The sequence below is a fragment of the Ixodes scapularis genome, unplaced genomic scaffold (assembly GCF_016920785.2).
Source record: "Ixodes scapularis isolate PalLabHiFi unplaced genomic scaffold, ASM1692078v2 PGA_scaffold3__209_contigs__length_174095766, whole genome shotgun sequence".
NCBI lineage: Eukaryota > Metazoa > Arthropoda > Arachnida > Ixodida > Ixodidae > Ixodes > Ixodes scapularis.
Genome location: NW_024609868.1, coordinates 152,733,165 through 152,756,245, shown reverse-complemented (window position 1 = coordinate 152,756,245; position 23,081 = coordinate 152,733,165). Strand labels below are relative to the sequence as shown.

The 23,081-nt window shown below is 46.6% G+C and overlaps 1 protein-coding gene and 1 pseudogene across 1 annotated transcript in view; one reads left to right on the top strand and one right to left on the bottom strand.

Moving 5' to 3' along the window:
• Window positions 1-235: 235 nt before the first annotated feature.
• On the bottom strand, window positions 236-1,264 carry LOC120840636 (annotated as a pseudogene).
• A 43-nt stretch (window positions 1,265-1,307) lies between these two features.
• Window positions 1,308-23,081, top strand: part of LOC8026608 (probable G-protein coupled receptor 21) — a 131,262-nt gene continuing 109,488 nt past the window's right edge. The window contains exon 1 of the mRNA XM_042292929.1: window positions 1,308-1,317. Within this exon, the coding sequence (XP_042148863.1) occupies window positions 1,308-1,317 (10 nt within the window). The remainder of the gene's footprint in view (window positions 1,318-23,081) is intronic.

The following is a 23,081-nucleotide window of genomic DNA, read 5'->3' as shown; positions in this document are numbered from 1 at the left end:
AATAATATAGCCTCCAAAAGTTCCACCAATCACGCATTCCGCTCATGCCGGGGCCACTGAGAAGCTGCGTATATTTTCTACGTCTTTCGCATCCATTGACGCATGAGACGTGAAATTGTTCGGGAATGGTTGAAGTGATCATTTCTCGGAGAATGCTTGCACGTTCCGTTTTTCTAATGGCGTGCACAGAGCTGCAGAGGAACACGCCTGTCATGGGAATATTTCCGCGCAGGTACTACTGCGTGGCAACCTTGCCAAAAAAAAGGAAACCAAAGACGCTGCATGTCTCGAACATTCCACGCTTTGCGATGTACACGCCAACGTTACTGGAACAATTCACTTAAGAAACTGCTGTAGAACCTGCTTTGAAAAAATTGCAGTGCCTTAGCTCGGCTATGCCAGGATATACGTAGCGTGAGCTTAGGTTCAGCTGGTTATTCTTAGCTTTCCTGGTTGTCTATGATTAGCTTGATTATCATGCTTACTGCTGCTTTAATGACACACATACGGTATACGCATTATGTGACACATGTATATTTATTTTTTTTTGCTCAACGTCTGGTTGTTTCTCTATTGCCACAAAGACGGCTCTGTGGTCAGTGTAGTAACACGCTGCCGTCTCTATGGCCCCAATGCAGTATTTGGAATTGATTGTCTGTCTCTGATACACAATATCAATGGTGATTCCCCATTGGGTCGACTGTACGGTTGGAACACTGGCACGTTCGGCCACATCGTTTAGAACCGGTAGACCTGGTGGCATGGGCGGGTAACGATACCCATTGGTAACGCTAAAGAGTGGAATCTTCTGCTTAACAAGAAAGTTCTTGCACGTTGTACACACCCGCGCCACGGTTTCACTCCACTCCAGGCGGCGCCGCTAAACTCAACGTTTCACGCATGGCACTACTTACCGGCGTCAAGTCTTTCATGTGCCACAGTCTTTCACACACGTCGCACACATATCCAAACGTATATTGTTTACAAAGTCCGTCTCGAAGGCCCGAGTCGCACTGACGCTTTCGCTAAGTTTCACCGTATATTCAGTCAATCGGCGAGCCTTGACGTCATCGACGGCGTTTTGTTGTTGCTGCTGCTGAGATGGTCGGGCACGTCGTTCAGCCCCCTGGCGACGCCGCTTTGCTAGACGTTCCTCCCTTTGCTCCGATGTCTCCGCAGCACGTTTAGCCTTCTTCTGTTCCGTCTTCCTACGCTCAACAGCTAATTGCCGGGCAACTACTTCGGGATCCGAGTTAAGCTTCGCCGCCCTTCTGCGCCGCTGAGGAGCAATTTCCCTCTCCTTCACCATGGCTATAGGTCTGTTTCTCTCGGCCAGGGGGAGCTGTAGCGTTCACGAGACACGACCACAAAAGAAGCGCTTCCGATAGCGTCCGCGAGACGCGACCATTTAATCGTGACGTACGTGACGTGAAGCGGCGTCCTAGCGTTCCATCATGTACACTCCACGGGCGTAAATAGCGTCTGTATAGACCTTTTCCGCTTACTCTCGCCCCCGACCGCCAAGTAGGCATATCCGGTATGGGCGACGAAAAAATATCAAAACGTTTCAACCTGCAAATAGTAAAAAAATAGAGGGGAGGCAAAACGAGAATGGGTGACGGTTACGCTTATGTCCTAAATGCCTTTTATCGGCGCGGCGACGGCAAAACAATGTTTTCGCCCATACTGGAAAGGACGACAATTCAAGAAGGCGGCACCCTTGCGGAAAGGGTCTATAGCTTCCCTCGGCGTCTTTTCGCGTCTGTCGCGGCTATGACGTCACTCCTTTGGAATGCGAAGACCGACGAGGCGCGCGCGGTGGCGGCGGAGCCCGCGCGGCGGCGGCGGCTCCGGCGCGCCAGTTGTGCGCCGTGTGACGTCACTGCTCCTCGCGCTTGCGCAGACTGGCGAGGCGCGCGCGGGGGTGGCGGAGCCCGCGGTGGAGGCGTCTCCGGCGCGCCAGCTGTGCACCGTGTGACGTCACTGTTCCTCGCGCTTGCACAGCACGGAGCACGGCTCATTATGCGAGCCACGCGAAACTGCTCAACCTCGGCCAGTGTAGCTCACGCTACAAAAGTGGTTTCGATTCGTACTCGAGAACCGAACTAAAAACGACTGCTACGCCGCCGTTTCTTCCGCTGCGACGACTCCGGGAACCGCACGTCTGTACGTATCTGTTCAGGTCGAGCCACGCAACCGCCTTTGGCGCCCTATTGGAAAAACCAGCATGAAAATCAAACTGGTCAAGCTGGTAATTAAGGTGGTCAAGCTGGTAATCAAGGTGGTCAAACTGGTCAATGTGGTAATTAAACTGGTTTAGCTGGCAATCAAGCTGGTTTAAGCTGGGCAAGCTGGAATTTAAGCTGGTCAGTCTGGTCTAAGTAAAAACCAGCATGGTCTCACTCGAATCTGGTTTTAGATTCAATCTGGTGTAGCTGGGAGCCAGTCTGGTCTTAACTGGTCAAACTGGTTTTCCATGGAGCCAATGTGGTCAAGCTGGGAGACGAGCTGGTCATGCTGGGAGACAAGCTGGTGAATCTGGTCGAAATAATAATCGTGGTGGTCAAGCTGGTCATGCTGGGAGCGCGCACGCCAAGGTCGGCTAGAGATAGCCGAACTGGCATTGCTGGGAGCGCGCGCGACAAGGTCGGCTGCTGGAACGAGGCCACGTCCTGTTCTTTGTCCTCTCGTTTTTGGTAGACCACCGGGCGCGTCAGGCGCGCTGCAAGCTACCTTTGTGTGCGAGAAAAGAGAGAGAGAGAGAGAGAGAGTGGTAGAAACGGAGAATCGAAGACGCGTTTGGATAGCTTGGGCAGAGGGCAGATCGAAGGGACGGCTGTGTGCGCGTTGTTTGGAGACTAGTTGAACGACGGTGCAAGCGAAGCGGGTTTTGAGAAGACAGCGAGCGGCAGTCCGTTCAGTGCGGGAAGATGTCAGACGTCCCGACTGCGGCGTCGCTTCGTGTCTTCGAACGTGTGTGTGCCCAAGAATGACGGCGGTGCCGAGGAGTATCGCCAATGCCATCCAAGCCACACGGATTTCCTCGCCTCTGCCGACCACGCAAGTTGCCGCTTCGCCCCCATCGCTGGCGGGACCCAGGTTCGCTTCTCTCGTCCGTGTAGTATTTTCGTCTGCTATTGCCTGTTTTTGGCCTGTGTCTAGTATTTTTTTCGTGTTGAGAGATAAGCAATCTGGTTTTATTAACATTGTAGACAATTTGCACCGAGAATCTGTGCGTCGGTTAGTACTGTGTCAGCGCCGAGGATGTGTAGCATTTGAGTTCATGTGAGGCTGCCGCAAGTACGAAAATAATAAATTGGATGCCGAGTTGGCTTTTCTGACGAGCTTGGCTTTTTTATTCTGTGTATTAATTTAAACAGGTTAAACTGGTTGGGAAGTTCACCAGCATGACCAGTTTAACAGCATGACCAGCATGCCAAACTGGGCATGCTGGGGCAATAACCCAGCTTGAAGCTGGGACCAGATCAACCATCATGACCAGTATGACCAGATCAACCAGCATGACCAGCATGCCAAGCTGGGCATGCTGGGGCAATAACCCAGCTTGAAGCTGGGACCAGCTTAAGCTGGTTTTTTCAATGGGGCGCCATCTCGCAGTGTCACTTCGCAGTAGCAATATAAATCAACTTTCGTGTTTTGACTCGTCGCTAAAGGGTGGCGCTAATATTGTATTTAATTCAGGGCCGTATATTGAGTGAGTCTGGCCAACGGGCGGAGCTTCCAGCGCCGAATATTTTCTCTGCGGTTAGAGCGTAAACTAAAAGTACGACACCGCGTCGACTAATCAGCGAACCGTGACGTCATAAGATTGAAAATTACATTTAAGGCGTGAAATAGCAGCGTTCAATCTCGGCGTCTCGGTGACAATGTCGTCGATATCTATTCAGCAGCAATTATCGCGACTACGCAGCTTGCTCTGGTTTGGAGCGCACGCATTCTACCGTTAAAAAGTGAAAGCCGTTTATAACTCCCTGTAACGCCGAATTAGAGCGCAGCTCTTGAGGAGGAGGGAAGGGTACTTGGGGGGTGGGTCAAGTGACCTCGGGGGAGGGGGGGGGGTCACGTGACGATGCCGATGACGTCATCAGTGACGATGACGATGCGGATACCGATGACGTCATCAGTGACGTCACTGATGACGTCATCAGTGATGATGACGATGGCGATTCGGATGCTGGTGACGTCATCAGTGATGATGACGATGCGGATGCCGGTGACGTCATCAGTGACGATGACGTCATCGGGGGGTCACGTGACCTCAGGGGGGGGGGCTCGCACAGTGCATTATGGGACATTTCCCATAATGCACCGCGCGGTTACGCCGACGGCGACGGCGACGCCGCTCAAGCCGGAAACGGGCCCCTAAGAGCTGCGCTCTAAAAGGACTAAACGAAAACCTGAGATGTTCCAAGTTTTCAGTCACCAAGAGTTATACCTTTTTCACTTTAGCGACGCTACAGCAGCTTAAATTAGTCGAGTCGCATTTTTCGAGCTCACGACCTCTAGGGGCTGTTTCGCGGCCTGTGGTTGGCCACTACATGCTCGCCTATTTAAACCAATGGATGGCCAAACTCTCCTAATACATGGCTCAGATTTAGTTAGGTCTCGATGGACGCGAGCGGTCCGAGTTTCAAGGGTGTGTTTCCTAATAGAGTGTTATAGTAACGTTGGTACACGCTAACTTTGCCTTCCCTAAATTAGGGTAGTACAAGTCACAGCCATTAATATAAGGCTTTCCGCTTCCTCAAATAAAGATACACGTCTAAAGCTAGTGGGAGCGTGCGGCACCTAAAGGGGGAGCGCCGCTGCGACTTGGCAGCCGGTTGGCAGCACCACCAGTGGAAGCTTTCACCTTACGTCGCATAGTGAAACGCTGCCCCGTCGACTTCTTCTACAGCGTGGGCGACATGGATTGAACGCACTTTAAACTGACCGCATAAACCGGTTTCGTAACTCATCGCACTATAATTTGCTACAGAGGAGCCTGAAGTTTGTAAATGTTTTCGGTAAAATTGTGGAAGAATTGGCTCACCTGAGTAAATCAAGAAAAATCAAAAACTTTGTTTTCCCTATACTTTGCATTCACACTAAAAACATATTATGTTACCGCGGTGCTTATTCGGCCAAATAAAATAAGATATAGGAAAGCCAATCCTTTTTTTTAGAAATGTTTTAATTGTAGTAAACGCCAGAATAGCCCACAGCGATTTTGTTTTTATTGTTTTTAGATAAGAGGTTTATCGATCATGTTTCGATACACAAAACCAGTTTTCATTTTCTTTCTCTTGAATCTCGACGTTTCATGTATTCATATCCTCAATTAATTAATGCACCAACCTCGAGAACCTCTGTAGTAAATCCCAGAGCAATACGTTAAGAAACCGATTTATGCAGTCAGTTTAAAGTGCATGCAATCCATTTCGCCCACGCAGTAATGTGCCCGCAGCGTCTTGGTCACGTCTGCGAATTTTCGCGGCCGTGATTTTTGATCTCGCTCCGGAGTAACCACTCATTCACACTGGAAGCGGATCCGCGTTCGCAAAGCGGTTGCGAACGCGGTTGAATAAGGATCCAGTACAATTGCACGCGCACTTGATGTCATCGAGTGCGCGGCGAATTGTACGGGATCTTTATACAACTGCGTCCGCAACCGCTTTGCAAACGTGGATCCGCTTCCAGTGTGAATGAGCGGTAAAGGTTTGTCATATCGAGGTTCTAAAACCTACCCGCGTCCAGCGTTGCTCCTTTACTGATCTAATATTAATCGGTCCAATTTATTTTCTCGTATAGCTCGGGTGCAACCGTGTGCCTCGCAGTTGTGAGCTGCAACGACGGCAAGTCACGCCGCTGTGTGTTTTGTTTATCTGTTCGGAAACCTGCCTCGACGAAGCTTTCGTGCATTCGACGCGTCCGGAAATCACTACGGGACGATATTCATTGGTGCCACTAATTGATCAAATCTACGTGAGGAGTATTTCTCCCTCCTCTTGTTATCAAATTGCTCTTCGGTGGCTGGCAGATTGAGTAGAATTACTGAGATTCAAATGGTTGCGGCAGTTTTTATCAGCCCTTGGAGGGGATCTGCATTCTCAATTTCCAGGTAGTGTATAACCATAGCCTCCGCTATACTCACAACGCCTGGCAGTTCGATGACGTAACTATAGAGTGCCCAGTCCCAGATTTGGAGCGCGAGGATTTGGCAGCACAAAGTATTTCTCGGGGAGCCTGCAGTCAGGTCACAGCTTTTGCAGCGGCGACGACCCGAAACATGATTTTCACACCCGACGAGAAAAGAAGCGGTAGCCCAAGGAACGCGATTAGCACAAGCGGACATTCCATCGCAAGGGACATGTGTGTTTCGGCGTCTCGCCGCAGCGGGGCACCCGTTACATGCCTCATGTCTGCCGCTCCACCTTTTCACTTTTGGTGGCCGCGTCTCATGGCGATCTGCCAGGCTTTGTCAGTATAGACTGTGGGAACCACGTGTTCCCCGCATCTCTATCTAGGCCTAGCTCAGGCAGGCCGTGGGGCGTCGCCACGTGGGGGCGCGTCGCGGATGCGAGGGCGAAGCCGTCCTCCCTGGTGGACGGCTTTCCCTCGTCCTTCTCGGGTGATTTGCCTAAGGCACACCCCTCGAAATCATGACTTGGACGCGTCCGCCCCTCCGGGGAGCCACCTACATCCGACCTACCCCGCGCGCGTCCATTCCCGCAGGCTATACAAGACGGCCCTGATCCAACGGGCGGGACTCTCGCTGGGGGAGGCTCTGCTCGAATGAGCCTTCATATCCTTATCTGATCCTCCCCCTCCGTGATACTGTCAATAGCGGCAGAGCGGACTCCGACTGGCGATCCTGTCAAAAGAGACAGCGCCGTCATCTCCAACATTGTTGGCCTTCGGGCAAGCGTGTGGCATCTAAGTCAAATAAACACGTCTTTATTCGGACCCAAGGAACCTTCCGTGTTTTTAAGTGGTACCCCCATAAAAGGAGAAAACCCACAAGACGAATCTAGGCTATAACACAAAAGTTAGCGCCAACTGTGGCCTCGAATGTTTGGTATAGCGCTTTGCTCAGGAACGCTGCCAATAGGGAGTTTTCGTAGACCGCGTTTCCCCCTCCGCTAAGCCCTCCGCAACGAAGCAGCCGCTACTGCGCCGGCGCGCCGACGGCCTTGACTGTACAGTTCCGGCTAGCGTAGCTGGTTGCGGAGAGGGTTGCGGGACAGCGGAAACGATCTACGAAAACTCCCTATTGACTAAAAGCTAACGTTGCCTGCAACGCAGGATATCAATGGCAGCCCCACCGTGATCAATACGAAATGCCTCTGCCGGAAGCCGCATTGTGGCTCTACTGTCTGGTGGCACGTTTTCATTACAAATAAACGCGACGTGCTAACCAGCGCAATTTTCATAACGCGCCATCCGTCGAAGAAGTTTCAAGGTTTGATTTGTTTCGAAAATAAAAACACTGGTCACCGTTTTCACACCAAGCCGTTTTCTCGACATCGCCACGCGCTCGGCGCTTGCCACACACTTCAATTAAAACGTCAGCGTGTTCACTTCCTTGCGAAGCCCGCAGGCAGCCCATGACAGTGAACGATGGAAGTATCCTCGCTTGTGGGGAAGCTCAGAACACGATGTACAGGAACAGTGTGGACGACGCACATTCCTTGCTCATTTTCTCCGCGCCAAACGCGTCTTTCAGGCCTAATAATATTTTGAGCTCCTAACGTGTTTGCTCTATTTCCTCTCATTTGGTATCAGTGATTTGTAACAAGCGTATTCTGAACAAAAAAAAAGTTAATGTAGAGGCTTTTCTTTGGACTGTCCTGCAGAGCGCGGACACAGGCAATCAAGGCGAACAATAGAAGGATCCCAACGAATGAAAAAGATCAGGAGATCAGTGCCGACTAGAGCCACTAAATGAGCTGCGCTTAGAGTATCGGCACTCCGTTCCCCGACATTGTTGTGGGCGCCGCCATTTTGGCTCGTATGCAGAGCAGACACAACTGCCGATCGTCCTGATTCATAAGGGAGGCTTCCTCAGCATTAGAGTTGGTGTTAGGAAGGTCATCTAAGATTGCTTTGCTCTTTCGCGAACTGTTTAAACATTTGTAGAGGGCGGAGAAGCGTTTCCTGTGATTTCAGATAAAGCTTCAGATAACTGGCAACCATGATTTTAAGACACAATATGGCGAAGTGTCGTTATTCCGAAGCGTAGCTTATTTAGTGGCACTAGTGCCGACTTGCTAGAAAGAGCGTCTCAGCTGAGACTGGGCGAAAGAAAGCATTGCCGAAGCAGCGCGAGAGCTTGGTGCGGGACTGAAGCCGCGTCTCGAGACGCTCGCGCGCCCCAGCCATGACTGACGGCGGGCAACGTGCGGAAAAATTACAATAATAAAGCACATAACCTCATGTGTAAAGTTTAAAAACAATAACCATTCATAAATCGATTTCAAAGTCATTGTTAGAGCTATGCCCATCTGCGAATTTTGCGCGGATCACCGCGCGCACAATCCTCGGACATCCTCAGTCAAGCGGTGGACGAGAAAAAAAAAAAAAGAAACAAATTTGGAAGATGGCGAATTGGATACCGCTGCCAGGGGCTGCGGTTAAGCAACGGATTTGGATATCTGGTATCTACTTTTTTTTTTTTTTTTTTTCCTAGAGGCGGCATATGAACGTGTGCGACCGCAGTGTAGAGTGTATAAGTGAGTTATACATCGAAGTGGATTATCGAACGTTTTGTAGGAGTAAATTACTCTAAAATAAAATGTGTAAATTGGAAAGACAATTGTTATTACGCCAAGAAAGACCTGGTTCACGGCAAAGATTGTTTATATCGCCTAAAGGGCTGTCTCTAGAAAATGTAAAAAGCAACGGGGCTCATCAATCATCTCGGAAAAGCGTGATCTTATTTGACAGGTAAAAAAAGTAAACATCCATCGGCCAAAAAAAAAAAAAATAACCAAAAACATACAAGCCACAGTGGTATAGCTGCGCTTATGGCCTGAATGTCCAACGAGACTGAATGTCCAACGAGCCTGAATGTCCAACGAGTCTGAAGATCCAACGGATATGGAATGAACCTTGCATAGAAATAAGAATATATTTCTTTTTTCGAATAGTAGGATTATTGATAGTTACGGCGGTGAAAAATGCGTTCGATGAAATGGGGAACCGGACGTTTCGGTGCGCAGATCTCGGTACGCGGTCGTTTCGGGTGTAGGCCCGTTTGTCATGTGCACGTTCGTCATAGGCCAACTGGTAATAAGCCCGTTCGTCACAGCGGAACCTTCGTCAGAGGGGAATTTGTCACTAGGAAAGTTTGTTACTGTGCGAACCGGAAATTCGCGAATTTTCCCAACTTTTATTCACTTGACTTTCAATGAAATAAGGATTAGTCCATTATATTTCATTTTTACTGAAGAGAGGGAACATCCAAACAAGTCATTGTTGTACTAAGAAAACAACAGGTTCATTGAGCGAAATTAAAAAAAAAGCGACATTTTGAGCTGCCGCCCTCGAGGTTTCAAGAAAATTGCTACCATCGTTGCGGCTCGCAATGATCTCAAGACGCCGGTTGCAGTCGGCGTGCTTCTTGGACAACCTCGAAAATGTCGTGCCGCCCTCTGCTTGAGCCGGCTTCATCTCTGTCAAGGACTTCTCACTCTTGATGCAGCCCAGGAACGCTCAGATATTGGGAGAACTGCAGCGCAAGTTGCTCTGGCATAAAAAGAAAAAAAGATCACACACACTCGTGGAGAAAGCTTTTTGAGTCGGCATCCTAATGAAATTTTGAGCCACAAATGCAAAAATGTGCTACATAAAAGTTCTCAGAGGATTAGGTCAGTTCTTACCTGCAGTACCCGGTGCCACGCTTCGATACCGTTGTTCGTCTCTGGCATTTCTGCTAGCGCTCATTCTCTGACTGACCAAACAAGAGGAGGGAAGATGGCCGACGACAAACCGTTTCAACGGGGTCTCCCGATATACACGTCATCGATGTAGTCCGCCACGAGTGAGGCATTGGTTAGGAAAACCTCGAGAAGGTCCTGGAAGGCCTCGGGAATGTCGGCGATTGGCAAGAAGGCCAATGCTGGAAGTATTCTCATCGGAAAATTCACAACAAATAAAGTAACCAATTGGCTTAACTGAATGCAACGATAAGACATGTAAATAGGATCAACCCTTTTCGACAGTTCGACGAACGGGTACTTCCGCCCCATTATTCATTTTGCGCATTGGCCTAGGGCGAATTGCCCCATTCGACGAATTGCCCTTCTTCCAGTTTTCCGGAGACCAATGGAATTTCGACGAGTTGGCCGGATTCCCGGTGCAATACGCTTCACTACAAGAATAGAAAGCCACGTAGAACGATCTATTGTTATATTCACACAAGATACAGGCTATTGGTACATCCGGGTGTGAAGCTTCTGCTGCATGCCGAGATGAATGCGTTCGCGTCCTTCATCAGCAGTCAAGCTCCTACGTAACAAGACGTCATCAACTACCTCGACAGGATCGCGAGCTTCGGAGTACTTCCAGGAGCCAATTAAATCGCATGAGCTTCTGAAAAGCACTATGCATGTCACATGCAAAACAAATTGCATAATGCGTGATACCAGTATTATCACTCTTGTCTATGACATACAAACCTACAGGCAGGGAATGCATACGTATGCAAATTACTGACAACTGCAGTGTAGAATAAGTAGTTGTACATTTCAAAGATAAACAAACAAAAATTTAAAAATATTTAAAATCTCTCAATTGTTTGGCCCAAACAACCCCCGTGCATTTATAGGCGCGTTAGATGTAGATTTTGTTAAAAAAATATATCTGTATTTTTTATTAGTGGGAAATTACGCTTGTGCAAACTGCTGATGCCTTGCACCAGCAGCTCTCAAAGCTCCTTTAAAAATTTTAAATGTTGGCTCTGCACATTGTCTGTGGTGCTCGCCGGCGGTCATGTGATTATAATGCGAGTCTCCGTACGTAGCTCATCTATACACCGTTCCAAGTAGGTCGATGCAGAAAGGGAAAAACACTCTCGAACCAGAGCGCTGCGCCAACGCTCCGCTTACCCTTTCCCTCGAAAGCTCGTCTGCTTCACGGAGTGGACTGTTAGAAAGCACGTGCGCAGTGTACGGAGGCAAGTTGTTTCCACAATGTTAGGCGCCGCTTTGATATTATAGCGTGTCTTCTTGCGTGACATGGCCTATGCAAGAAAAGAATCGACCGGGCAGCACTGTGCTGTAATTGGTTGTACAAATAACAACAAAAAAACGTAAAATAAACGCCGACTCAGTGTGCGAGATCCACGCTGTCAAACAGGATGAATGTGGGTGCGGCATGTTTATGCTGCACCGGTTCCCCGCTGCTCCGGACCTACGACGCCGGTGGCTGGCGAATTTAAACGGGAAAGACTTCGTGCCATCGAAGAGCAGTCGTGTGTGCTCCGACCATTTCTTGGACGGCCAGCGAACTGCGGATAACCCCGTGCCGTTCCTTCGCCTGGCCTACGACCGAAAGGTAAGCGGAGGGCGGCTTAGACATTGAAAAAAGAAAACAGTTGCGTGACTCCTGGTCTACTGATTTAATAGTACACGCCGCGACACAGTTTGCGCACAAATAATTCTCACGCGAGGCGATTACAGAGAGGCACATCAATGTGCCAATATTGTAACAGTAGATTCCAAATCAGAAAAAAAAACCCGGATCCGTCGCACTTGCTATCTGCACTCGGTATTTATATATCGATTCATATTTAAATATTAGATTTCTACTATTTCAATTAAAGCAGACGTGACAGCGCAGGTCTGAGCCGCTAACCGTGTAGTTAGTTCAAATGTTCCCGGCGCCCCCAAGCTGCGACAACTCGAGTTTAGTGCAAATTCACATGCCGTAATTCGTGCCATCCTGGCTTCATTCAATCCTCAATTTCCCTAGCGATCCTCAATTTCACTAGCGATGCCCAATTTCGCTAGCGATCGAATCGCCGAGTTCGGTTTGGGAGCGACGACTGCCCTAGAACCGCGCTAAAAATTACCCACAGAAAGATGCCATGGAAAGCAGGATGCACTTTTCCCCATGCCTGACATACCAATTAGGATAGTGTTTTCCTCCATGGACGAAGACGATGAGCCGAGGACGCCGAATACGGCAGCCGTGCCGGCAGAAGCAGCTACGATCGGTGTGACTCGGTGAGCAGGGTAACAGTCCAGTAATGGCGGTCGGTCATTCGGACGGGTTCAGATTCTCCCAAATGCCCGGATGAGGGTAGGCGGCGCTACTCGCTAAAATGGCGCCGGCTAGGAAGCCCAACTTGGAACGGTGTATAGAACGAAACGGGCAGGGGTGAAGGCTGAACTAGAAATCCCTGGGATCTGAAGTGCGGCTTTCATAGACGTCCCCCAGTTGCAATGCACTAGAACACCCGGACACTGCATTCCTATTATATATTTCAAATTGGCTGACCTATGTCATCGAAAGATTTGAAACATCTGAACTGTCAATATCAAAGGAGTGTTTGGCATCGTACAATCGCCACCTTTAACCGATGAGTACATAGCTGCGCATCGGCACTCAGCTAACTGTGCATCATGCCTTCCTATAGATGAAATTAGAATGTTTTTGTGTGCTCTATGCTTTTCTGTCGGTCCCTCAACGTCGGCTTCCGTGGCACGGCATTTTATTATGACGAAAATACGGCAATGCCTGCAGGAACGCGGATTAAAAATTCACACAAATCTGAATATTTAACAAGACAAATTATTCTAGCACGTGGCAGGCGAGACGGAATGTCCAACGTTCCTGAATGTACAACGAGACGAAAAATCCAATCGAAACGGAATGTACAACGAGCCTGAATGTCCATCGTGACGAAAGATCCAACCGAGACGGAATGTCCGACGTACCAGAATATCCATTATTGCATCTTCCGTCTTGTTGGACATTCAGGCTCGTTGGACATTCCGTCTCGTAATCGTATACCTGGTGGTGTACACGCGCCTTATATACGAGTAGTTCGCTGCGGTGAGTGACCGCCTTTCTTTTCCTACATTTTATAGTTTTTTTCTTAATGAAATGACACAATATTATTAGTTTGCCCTTTCTTAAATTTCATAAATACGCGTCTGCGTGAAGTAAATGTTACGATGCAAAAGTAAGAAAAAAGACATAGAAATTTCCTTTCATCTTCAGGGCAGTCTTGCAGACTCTCAGAACAATCTCATAAGTGTGATCATTCTTCCAACAATGCGAAGTGTCCTTTGGAAGGATAATCACTTTTGACATAAATACGATGAAACAGAATATAATAAAATAAAATTTAGAGTATTCTGAGTCAAGGTTTCTTTGAACAAAGGTTAGCAAATGGCTTATACCGTACCGTTCAGATGCTTTGCTTGTTGCGGATGATCAAACTGTCATCTGCGCAGGGCTCTTAGTCACTGCATACTATATTGTGAACATTTCTATTAGTGTAGCGAAAGATAAGCATATAAAGTACACAAGGGTGTAATTTATAACAAAATTCAAATGAGCATGTACAGTAGAGAAGTGAAAGCATTTTACGAAAACACTATATGCACATGCATTGCAAAGGAAAACATTTTCTACAAATTGTATGGAATACAGTATTTCTATCAAAAGCAGATTAACAGTATGCATACTATGTTGCAATCAGAAACTAAAATTGCATAGAAAACTTCAAGCAAACATATTTCTTTCACGAAAGAAGCAGGTAAAAGTAGTAAATTATGGAGAACACAAAACAAAATTAAGAAATATTGTCTTCACCGGAAACTAATGGCGTTTTTGTTTAAATGGTGCGACTGAAGGTTCAAGGTCATCACTTTGAAGATGGTCGCTTTGAAGGACGTTGCGCCTCAAAATAGTATGAATACATGGGAAGATAAAACATAAAAGACGGGAACAAAATTTTGACCCAGAGCTATTTCTTATCCTTTCACGAGTTCGTATGTATTCACCAACACGTTCGTTTTCATTTTATCAATATAGTAGTTGTCTGAAAAGCTAAGCTTTGTCGACAGTAGTTTGTCCTGAGGCTAGGTATCGCACGTTCTTTGGCTTCGCATGATACACACGTGTACGGTTCAGCTTCGGGAGTAATATAGGTTTTATTTCTGTAAATTAATTTTAAAAGTTTAAATTAGTAAATATGTTATTTTTTCTCGAGAATGTCTTTATCAAATAATGGTTCACAAAGCAGGTCCCATAAACCTCTTCGCAGTTTTCCAACATGAGTAAAACGTTTTTGTATTAATTTTTTACTAATTTGTGGCAGTGGTTAGTCTAGATTAAAATGGTGAGTACTACAAATACATAATTTTGCTACGCCAGCAAAGAAACAAATTGTATCTTATAAAAAAATGCCCATTGCTTTATAGGGGTCAACTTTTAGCCTGAATATATAACTAATCCGCCACATTTTTTTCTTCATTATACGAAACACAGCAAATCTTTTTCTTGCTCGCTTCTTTGACTTTAAAATTTTCTGATTTTATGCCTATGCAATCATGGTGTCGCTCGTTTCCTGGTTTTCAAATTATGTATTTTGTATTTGAATCTAACTACATTTATTGAGTTGAAGCCGCTCTGAAAGTTTTGTGAGATAATTTTTTGCAGCACTTCAATGGTTCCTCTCGCTGTTCCAGTAAAGAAAATGACTGAATGAAATTTGTTCCCCGAGAGCGAATATGATTCTTAGATCATCTAATTATATTTGAAGAAATAAGGGGCCACGACTGACGCCTGGGAAGCACAGTACTGTATTTCTTTTTAATTTAATAGATGCTCTTATAAGAAAATTGGCGAACGGTGATTGTTTCAAATCAAACAATCAAATTATTTTTCACTAAATTCTCTGCAACTCCACGCGCGCCATATTACTCTGGTTTATATAATCTCATTTTTTGCTTCACTGCATTGAATGCCTCTTTTTGACCCATAAAATGTCAGACAACAAGTAATTCAATTTTGATCATCCCGGTAATTTTGTTTTTGATATATTGAATGGCTTGCTCCGTAGCTTTTTGTTTCTGAAATTTATACTGAGAAGGTGTTATGACTTTGTTGATAATTAATCAATATTCCAGCCAATTACTTATTATGGTTTCGAATACTTTGTAAAATGTTGACAATACAAAAATACGTCTCTCATTTGTAATGCCTCCCCCCCCCCCCTCTCTTTTGTAGAGAGGATGAATTATGACGACTTTAGGCTTACTAGGGAAACTTTCACTTTCAAGCATTATATTCGCAATGCTAGAATAAAGAAGCTTTCCTAAGTACACAACATATTTATTAGGCTGGGCTGTACTTTGATCGTCACATTTGACAGCATTTTTTTTCTTTTTTTTTTTCATTTGAGTGGAATGTTCAGGTCGTCATTCACCATTAGGTCGATTGCTTGAGGTCATCAGGTGCTGTAGTTTTTATTGTTCGTCGTGATTGTCGGTTTCTGGCAATCACGGCGATCAGCAGGAAAATTAACTCAGATTTGTTTTTAGAACTTGGAAAAAAAAAGCTCAATATAGGAGCTGCTCCGAATTTCCGAAACTTAGTGTAATAAAAATAAGAGCATAAAAAGGGTCAGTAAAATGTGTGCTAATTAGTTGTTATTTTTGTTTGTAATAATAATAAAAAGTAAAAATTTAGGCAAGTTCAAAAATACTCTTTTACGTTTATAGTACTTGGAGGTCCATATGGAAGTTTAAGAAAGATGTTTTCCTTTAAGTCTTCTCCACTTTAGACGCGGAGGTGAACGTTCGCTAGTCGGAAAACGGCTCGGGAGGCCAATAACGTGACCCAAGTCTATTGTAGCATACGCGTGGCGTGTTGCTCAAATTTGAAATTGCTCTGTTGTTAATTCAACCGAGACCTCCATCGCGTGTTTCACGGGCGAAACTACTGTCTTCACGCAGCCAAGGCATGCTCTATATACACGAAGTAGGGAATCTGGAAAAAAATACACAATAGCGGCGTAGCGCACACATCAATGTTGCGTAAAAAAAGCAGTTGATGGCAGGCCTCCACGATTTACAACAAAATAAATGTATTAACGTTATTGAGTTTAATATAAATTACACCCTCGATGAAGTATTGGTCCGATTTTTTAAGAAAATCTGAATACAGCACTAAATGCTCTGAAAGGTACTATCGTGGACAATATGAGCTGAAACAGCGCTCCGGCCTATGCACGGTACTACCTGCGCCGCCTGTCGCATCGCTCCCTAAACACGGCGCACCCTGAGGCCGAGATAAATTATCACTTGCGCTCACTGCGCCACTGCGCTCTTCCGTCCGTCTGCTAGCCCGATGTTCACGTTTTCACCTAACGTGCATTTCAGTGGATTTCACGAAAGCGCCGAAGTGGAAAATGCGCTGTCACGCTCATATCTCCTCGAGGAGCGCTGCCTGACGAAGCTGCCTTGGCCCCTAAAAGGAGCCGATCTGAATATCATTGAAAACTTCTGAAGGGGCATCAAGGTAGCCATGTCACGGCGCTCCATCGCGCCACTGCCTACGAATTGTGGAAAGCGATGGGAGGTGAATGGGAGTGGCTTCGGGGCTGAGCCAGACTTTGTGGCCGCGCTTTATGATTTCTTACCAGAGAGGATGAGAGCCGCGGTCGCGGGTCAGGGGAGAATGACGCGGTATTAAATTATTTTGCAACTTTTATTGCGCCTCAGGACCCCCTGAACTGGACTTCTGCCGATTGTAACAAAACTTGATGCTACAGTTGCGACACACTGTTTGACGCCGTTAACCACGCATACTTCTGAGTGCTGCCCCCTTCATCCCGATCTTCTTGTATAGTGCAGTTGAACTTCCACGCTGACTATTAATCTTTCGCGTCTGACAATGTCTTCTGCAAATATTTTTTTGGATAATGTTTCAATCTCCTTCTCTTGACAAATATATCACTGTTTGTCCCACCTTGTTAAGACTAGGAACTCGTAAACAAAAAACTGGTGTCTTGTCAGCAACTTACTTGAAACAAACACGTGGGCCTAGTAATGAACAAATACTATTTTGGAACATTTTCATACTAATCAAGGTTAAAAACCTTTTCAGTAATATGTATGCTAACCGCTTTTGAACATCTGTGATCAGTGAACCAGAAAAAAAAATACATTGGAGCCGGACTAAATCCGGCATACAGATTTTGGCCTATATCTTACGATGTCCCACTTTGTGCATGCACCTATAATCAAACAAAAACAACCTGCAACGTATTTTGATATGACTTTCAAAAACTGTAATCGCAGTCGAAATTTAAGACACTTCAATATTTTTTCTTCACCAGTCAGCGTTTTTCCTACGGGATTTTGCGCGATAGAGTAAAGTGAATCAATACCAAAAAGGGAACGACAAATGTAATCTTTTGTTCCCCCCGCCGCCCTACCACACATGCCCGCTGTGGCATCCACCGTCTAGCTTGCAGACAGCCGGAAGAGCGCAGTGGCGCAGCGAGCGCAAGTGAGAAAATATCTCGGACTCAGGGTGCGCCATGTGTGCGGAGCAAGGCGACAGGCGGCGCAGGTTGTACCGTGCGCCCGCCGGAGCGCTGTTTCAGCTCATATTGTCCGCGATAGTACCACCGTTTCTTAAAGGAACACTAACTTCCAAAATCATTTTTAGTGTCTTTGAAATGCATGTCACAAACTAAAACTCCCCTTCCCCCCCCCCCCCCCCCCCCACACACACACACACAGAGGATAGCTCGAGACTTACGTCGGAAGATTCATTTCAGTAATTCCGGTTCATTATTTTGATATTAGAGAATACTAGTTAATCATTCCGATGACTTCGAAACGACATCCGATACTCCGCACATGCATCGTATCGTTGTCGGGTAGTGTTATCAACTTTATCGAAGATATTGGAACGACCTACGAAAAATCTTCATTGATATTGAGATTGATGCACATTTTAACTCAAGAGAGCCGCGGCGCCGCAGTAAGGCAAGTCGCCCTGACCACAAGGGCCTGCGCCGCCGCGTTTGATAATGATGCGATGGTATTTCATCATTATCATCAACGAGGCCTCAAAATGGAGCCATGTTTTGGAATCATTTCCAGCTTAAGATGAGTTTCACGACACAAATATTGTTCTAAAACAAAAGTGCTTTACCGTAAAAAGATTGTTTCGTGACCTGCGCGTACCCTAACCTAAAGTATGTGTTGGGAGTTCATTGCCCCTTTAAGATAATCTTAGTTGCAATTTCTTCGATGCACAGTCAAGCAACAAACCACATGTAAAAAATAACAACCTTACTCCCTACCCTGGAAAAAAACCAAAAAAAACGTGTATATCCAACCTCTCTTCTACTAAATCTCAACGTGGAATAAAATAGACTCTCGACCACTATCCACTTTTGGAAAACATTTGTAGAAATCCTCTCCCTTGCCATTAAACGTTTCCTTCAGCCGGGACTTGTAGATGCAATGTCCATTCACCCACAAGCCCTCCGACTTTAAAATCCAAGTCGATAGGCAAACGTTTTTTTCTGCATTGAGGCATAAACGATTGACCAAATGTTTTTTGATAAAAATCCCTACTAGGAGAAACAGTTCTGCTGACCAGGAGGCGGAAACGCTTCCTTCTGTAGATTCGCTCTCTCCGCAGAAGCACAAAGCTATCCCGGAACATTGGAGAAGAAATGTACGCAATCGGAAAAGCGCCCAATAGGACATTCGAAATTAATCATACTTTCAACCTTTCCCTTTCCTTCGAAAAAATGCGGAAGTGATTTACGACGAGAAACTTAACAACTGTGCATAAGTTGCCTGCACTAGTATGTAATACTTTCGGAGAGCAAAGTTTACAAGATTCTGGGTCCTTTATTGCCCCCCCCCCCCCTCCAAAAAAAAAAAAAAAAACTGCGCTTTGCGAAATCCATGTCGTAGCTAGCTGCCCAGGTGGCTACGGCGGGTCCATCCGATAACTGCCTTAAAATAACGTGGAAGAAAAATTAGCAGAGAGGCAGCGAGTCCGTGGAGTGCGTGTCTACTGACTTGATAAGCGAACACAATTTGCCCTCGATAAATTCTGCCGTATGGGTGGTACCCCGATTAACAGAATAACCGGTCGGACTTCTGCGCTTCCGCATTAGGCAGGTTCACAAAAAGGGGAAGAGTCACAAAACCATAATAGCTCCATAGAGTAAGGCCTTCCCCTACCAGAGTGACAGGCCAATGTATTTGGCCGGCTTGTGTAGCCTGCGGTAAATAAACGTGTCCAGGGTATCGGTAGTCGCTTCGCACCGGAGAGGTAGACGCCTCTAAGTATAAATGTTACAAAAGGGAAGTTCCGATGGTGCGTCACACGAAACAAACGAAAGACCCAAACCGTCCACAAGGGCATACGCTTTCGTCTCACATCCGGATCGCGCCCCGTCCCGTCCGGGCATCACGCCACGGCCTGCATGAGCTAGGACCAAATATGGATGCGGGAAAGACGTGGTCCCCACAATGTACAGGCTACCAAGATATTTTAAAAAGTATTAAATTTACGTACACATATTATTCAATATAACAATAGAGAATATGAAGAACTATGTCTTTCGATGTTGGGTTTATCTCCAGCATTCACCTGATCTCGCTAATGGTCAACTTGCGTATCTGCAATAATACTTAAAAAAACGAGCGACCTGGTGATGATTCATGGTAATAAAACCCGAGACTCAGCAACACAGAAGGAAGAACGTTGTTTTGTGTTCGCCCCCTTCTGTGTTCCTGAGTCTCGGGTTTTATTACCATGAACTTGCGTATGATCCCAGGAAAGGTGGTCTCGACCAGAATTACTTGACTGTTCGACGTTCAGGTTAAATTGGACCCGATAATACAAGCTTTTTGACCATACCGGTTGATCCAGGATGGTTTGGCGATGGTTTCAAGGAGGTCCTCTCAAATGGGTCCTACGTAAAGCCTTCATTACTTAAAAAACTGAAGAAAAGTTTTCAATTCCTTTCCACATAAGGCAATGACCCAGGTTGTTCATCCACGCCGCTCGAAATAGGGGACTGCGATAAAAGCTACTAAATTTTATCAGAACTTTCTTCGACGGCAATGATTTTGAGGTCGTCGTAGGCAGCGCCAGGAATGATCGCAAAAGTAATAAAACGTACATGCCGAAATGGGCACTCTTCTCGTTGCCCATATTGATTGTATTCCTGACCGGTCCCGCATGCAAGCTCTAGCAAATAGAAGGCGTGAACTCCACGAACTACGGAGACAACATTACCATCTGGTCGGTCGGGTGTGCGGGCTTTAGAAGAGCCAATAGGAGAGCCTGCAGAAAACGTTGGACGGCGTCGCTGTTTTCATGTTTTCCGTTTAAAATGTGCCTGTCCACGGATAAGACCAGCTAAGCTGTCGTTCCGAACAACGAAGCGAGGAGCGAGAGGATCGGAGGCCACATATGGTTCTCTGAAGTTGGACACCAGCTAGACAGGCCGCCTGGCGTCCGAATTTTAGACTAGCCGATCGAAGAAAACCGAGGTGAGGCTGGCTGTTTCAGAAAGGTTGTCGAGGAAGAGATGACAGATGCAAGGCCAGGCGGTCAGACGATAAAACTCGGAAGAGTGTCATGGGGGCTCTTCTCGTGTCCCAAGCGTTGTATGGCAGGAACTTCCCCAGACTTACGTGCACGCAGAAGAACAAACTGAAGGACCTAAATAAAACGGTGGATTTCTTTGCTAACTGGTTGTTAAACGACACGATTAAAAACAGGCCAAACGGGTGCGACAAACGTAGGAGCAGACAGAACAAACGCTGACTGACAACTAAATGCTTACTGGAAATGCCACACGCGTACAGTGTCTCGCACATGCACCTGCTCACGTAATCAGATATTTGTGTTGGGTCATAAAGCGCAGTAAAATCAGCGCTAAATTAACCAGAACGTTAGCTCGTGTAAACCAGCGTCGTCGCATGTAAAGATGTAGTCAGGTGGGATACAAAATGAATATCAAACAGACGATTAATCACTGGTGATAAAGTGCAGTTCTCTACTCGTGAAATGCCCATGAGTGCCACTGATACAGTGATCTCGTTCGCAGGAAAGTATAAGGGCCACTTCAAACGTCTCAATCCAACTTTACTCTGTTGCGTCCTGACATCTGTGTGGTGTCCAATAAGGGGGATTTTGGCTTGTAAGGAGAATTGTGGGTGTTCCTTCTTACTGGACAACACAACACGCAGGTGGCAGAACGCAGCAGAGCAAAGTTGGAGAGGGAGATGTTGGAAACTGGGCCCTTGTACTCGCCTGCCAACCAGATCACTGTATCATTGTCGCGTCCGTAAATTTTGCGAGTAGGAAACTGCAATTGATCAACAGGAATATAATCCCCTTTTTCGCACACATTTTCTTTTCCACCTCATTCTATTGTGACGTGTGACGCCGCTGGTTTACAAGAGCTAATGTTCGGGATAATCTAGTGCTGATTTTTCTCCGTGGTACGACCGTGCACAAATATGTACTTAAATGAGAATGTGCGAGACACTGTACGCATGTGGAATTTTTCATCCACTTTTTTTTTTTCAGTCAGCATCTCTCCTGTGTGCTCCTTCTACTTTTGTCCCGTCATTTTGCGCTGTTTTAATCATGTCGCACTAAACAAGCTTTGCAACGAGAATCATCACAGGTCTTCTGCGGTGCACTAAGCTATACAACATATGTACAAAGTAGCTAGAATGCACAAGATAAACGATGTAGAAAAAAAAATAGGCAAAAGGACCACACTTGTAGGCTCCGGAAATCCGACAACGGAAGGATGATCCTACAATTGATGGGGATCTCGCGCGAAAATACGCCTCGGCTTCTTTTTTCCCCTCCTTCTTGGAGCGGCGAAGGAGCCTACGATATTAAGCCTGTCTCGCGGGACATGGGCGAAAAACACCAGGAGAGAAGGGCATCGGCGGCAAGTAGATAAGCCAGGGATCTGGAGTTACTCGAGACACGCGTCGGTGCGTGCAGCTTTTGTTGACATGGCTAGAAACGAGGAAAGAAGGATGTTGCCACCTGGGTCAAAGTGTCAAACTTTGTGTCGGTAACGAATGTGACAGTATTCGAGGTAGCGCGAGAGTGGTGGAGCTAGAGGCCAATGCGGGACCCTAGGAACGTTCACCGACTCTAGACATAGAACGCAGAACGCACAAAATGCAAAAATAAAAGGCCGTTGCGCGCGCTAGGAATTTCGCTCTGTCGCTCAGAGCTCTAGGAGTGAACACCTTGGTAGGCTGAATTCCGGGGAAATGAAGGCATCCCCAATAACGAGTGGGCTCACAAGGTCGCGCGGGTCGAGCTAAGCTCAACCAGTCTTGCAGGAAGCGCCGAGAAGGCTCCTTTGCGTAGTAGCGAGGAGCAGAAGAATCTGGACGAGGCGAGGTATCGTGAGGGATTATATTGCCTTTCTCCTTACGATGCACGGGTAATGGATATTACGAGCCAAGTTATCGAATAGGTGAGCGGCGTTTGGCAACGTCCGCTTCCTTAGAAAGTTTTGTTTAGCTGTTGAAAAACGACGACGATGATCTGAAAGCATGTCCAAGCATGGCTCTGAAAACTTCAGTCTAAAGTTTTCAGAATTATGCTTGCACAGGCTTGCAGCTCATTGTCGTCGTTCGCCAACCGTGAAACACAATATCCTAAGGAACCGGAAGTTGCCAAACACCACTCACCTATTCGGCGCTTTACGCGTGCCACGTGACTTTCCGTTACGTGCGTCGCTCCGCCCAAACGCAAGGTCACGGGACAACCTCCGAGCTATGGATTGACTTTGACGCCTCGTAGCCTTCTATGGCCGTACACTGCGTGGGTGAAACTGAGCTAAGTACGCTGACAGTCAAGTAAGCCGATGGGGCCTACGGGTCTGGCCACTCGTTACGCTTTGTTCGAGGCACCAGGCGAATCTGTCTAGCTTCCAAAGAGAAATCGTTTACCGATTAACACTATTCAAATTTGTTTCGTATGACACTCTCGACCACGAAGCTGATTCACACGAAGACCTGGCTGAGTAGTCGCCTCTA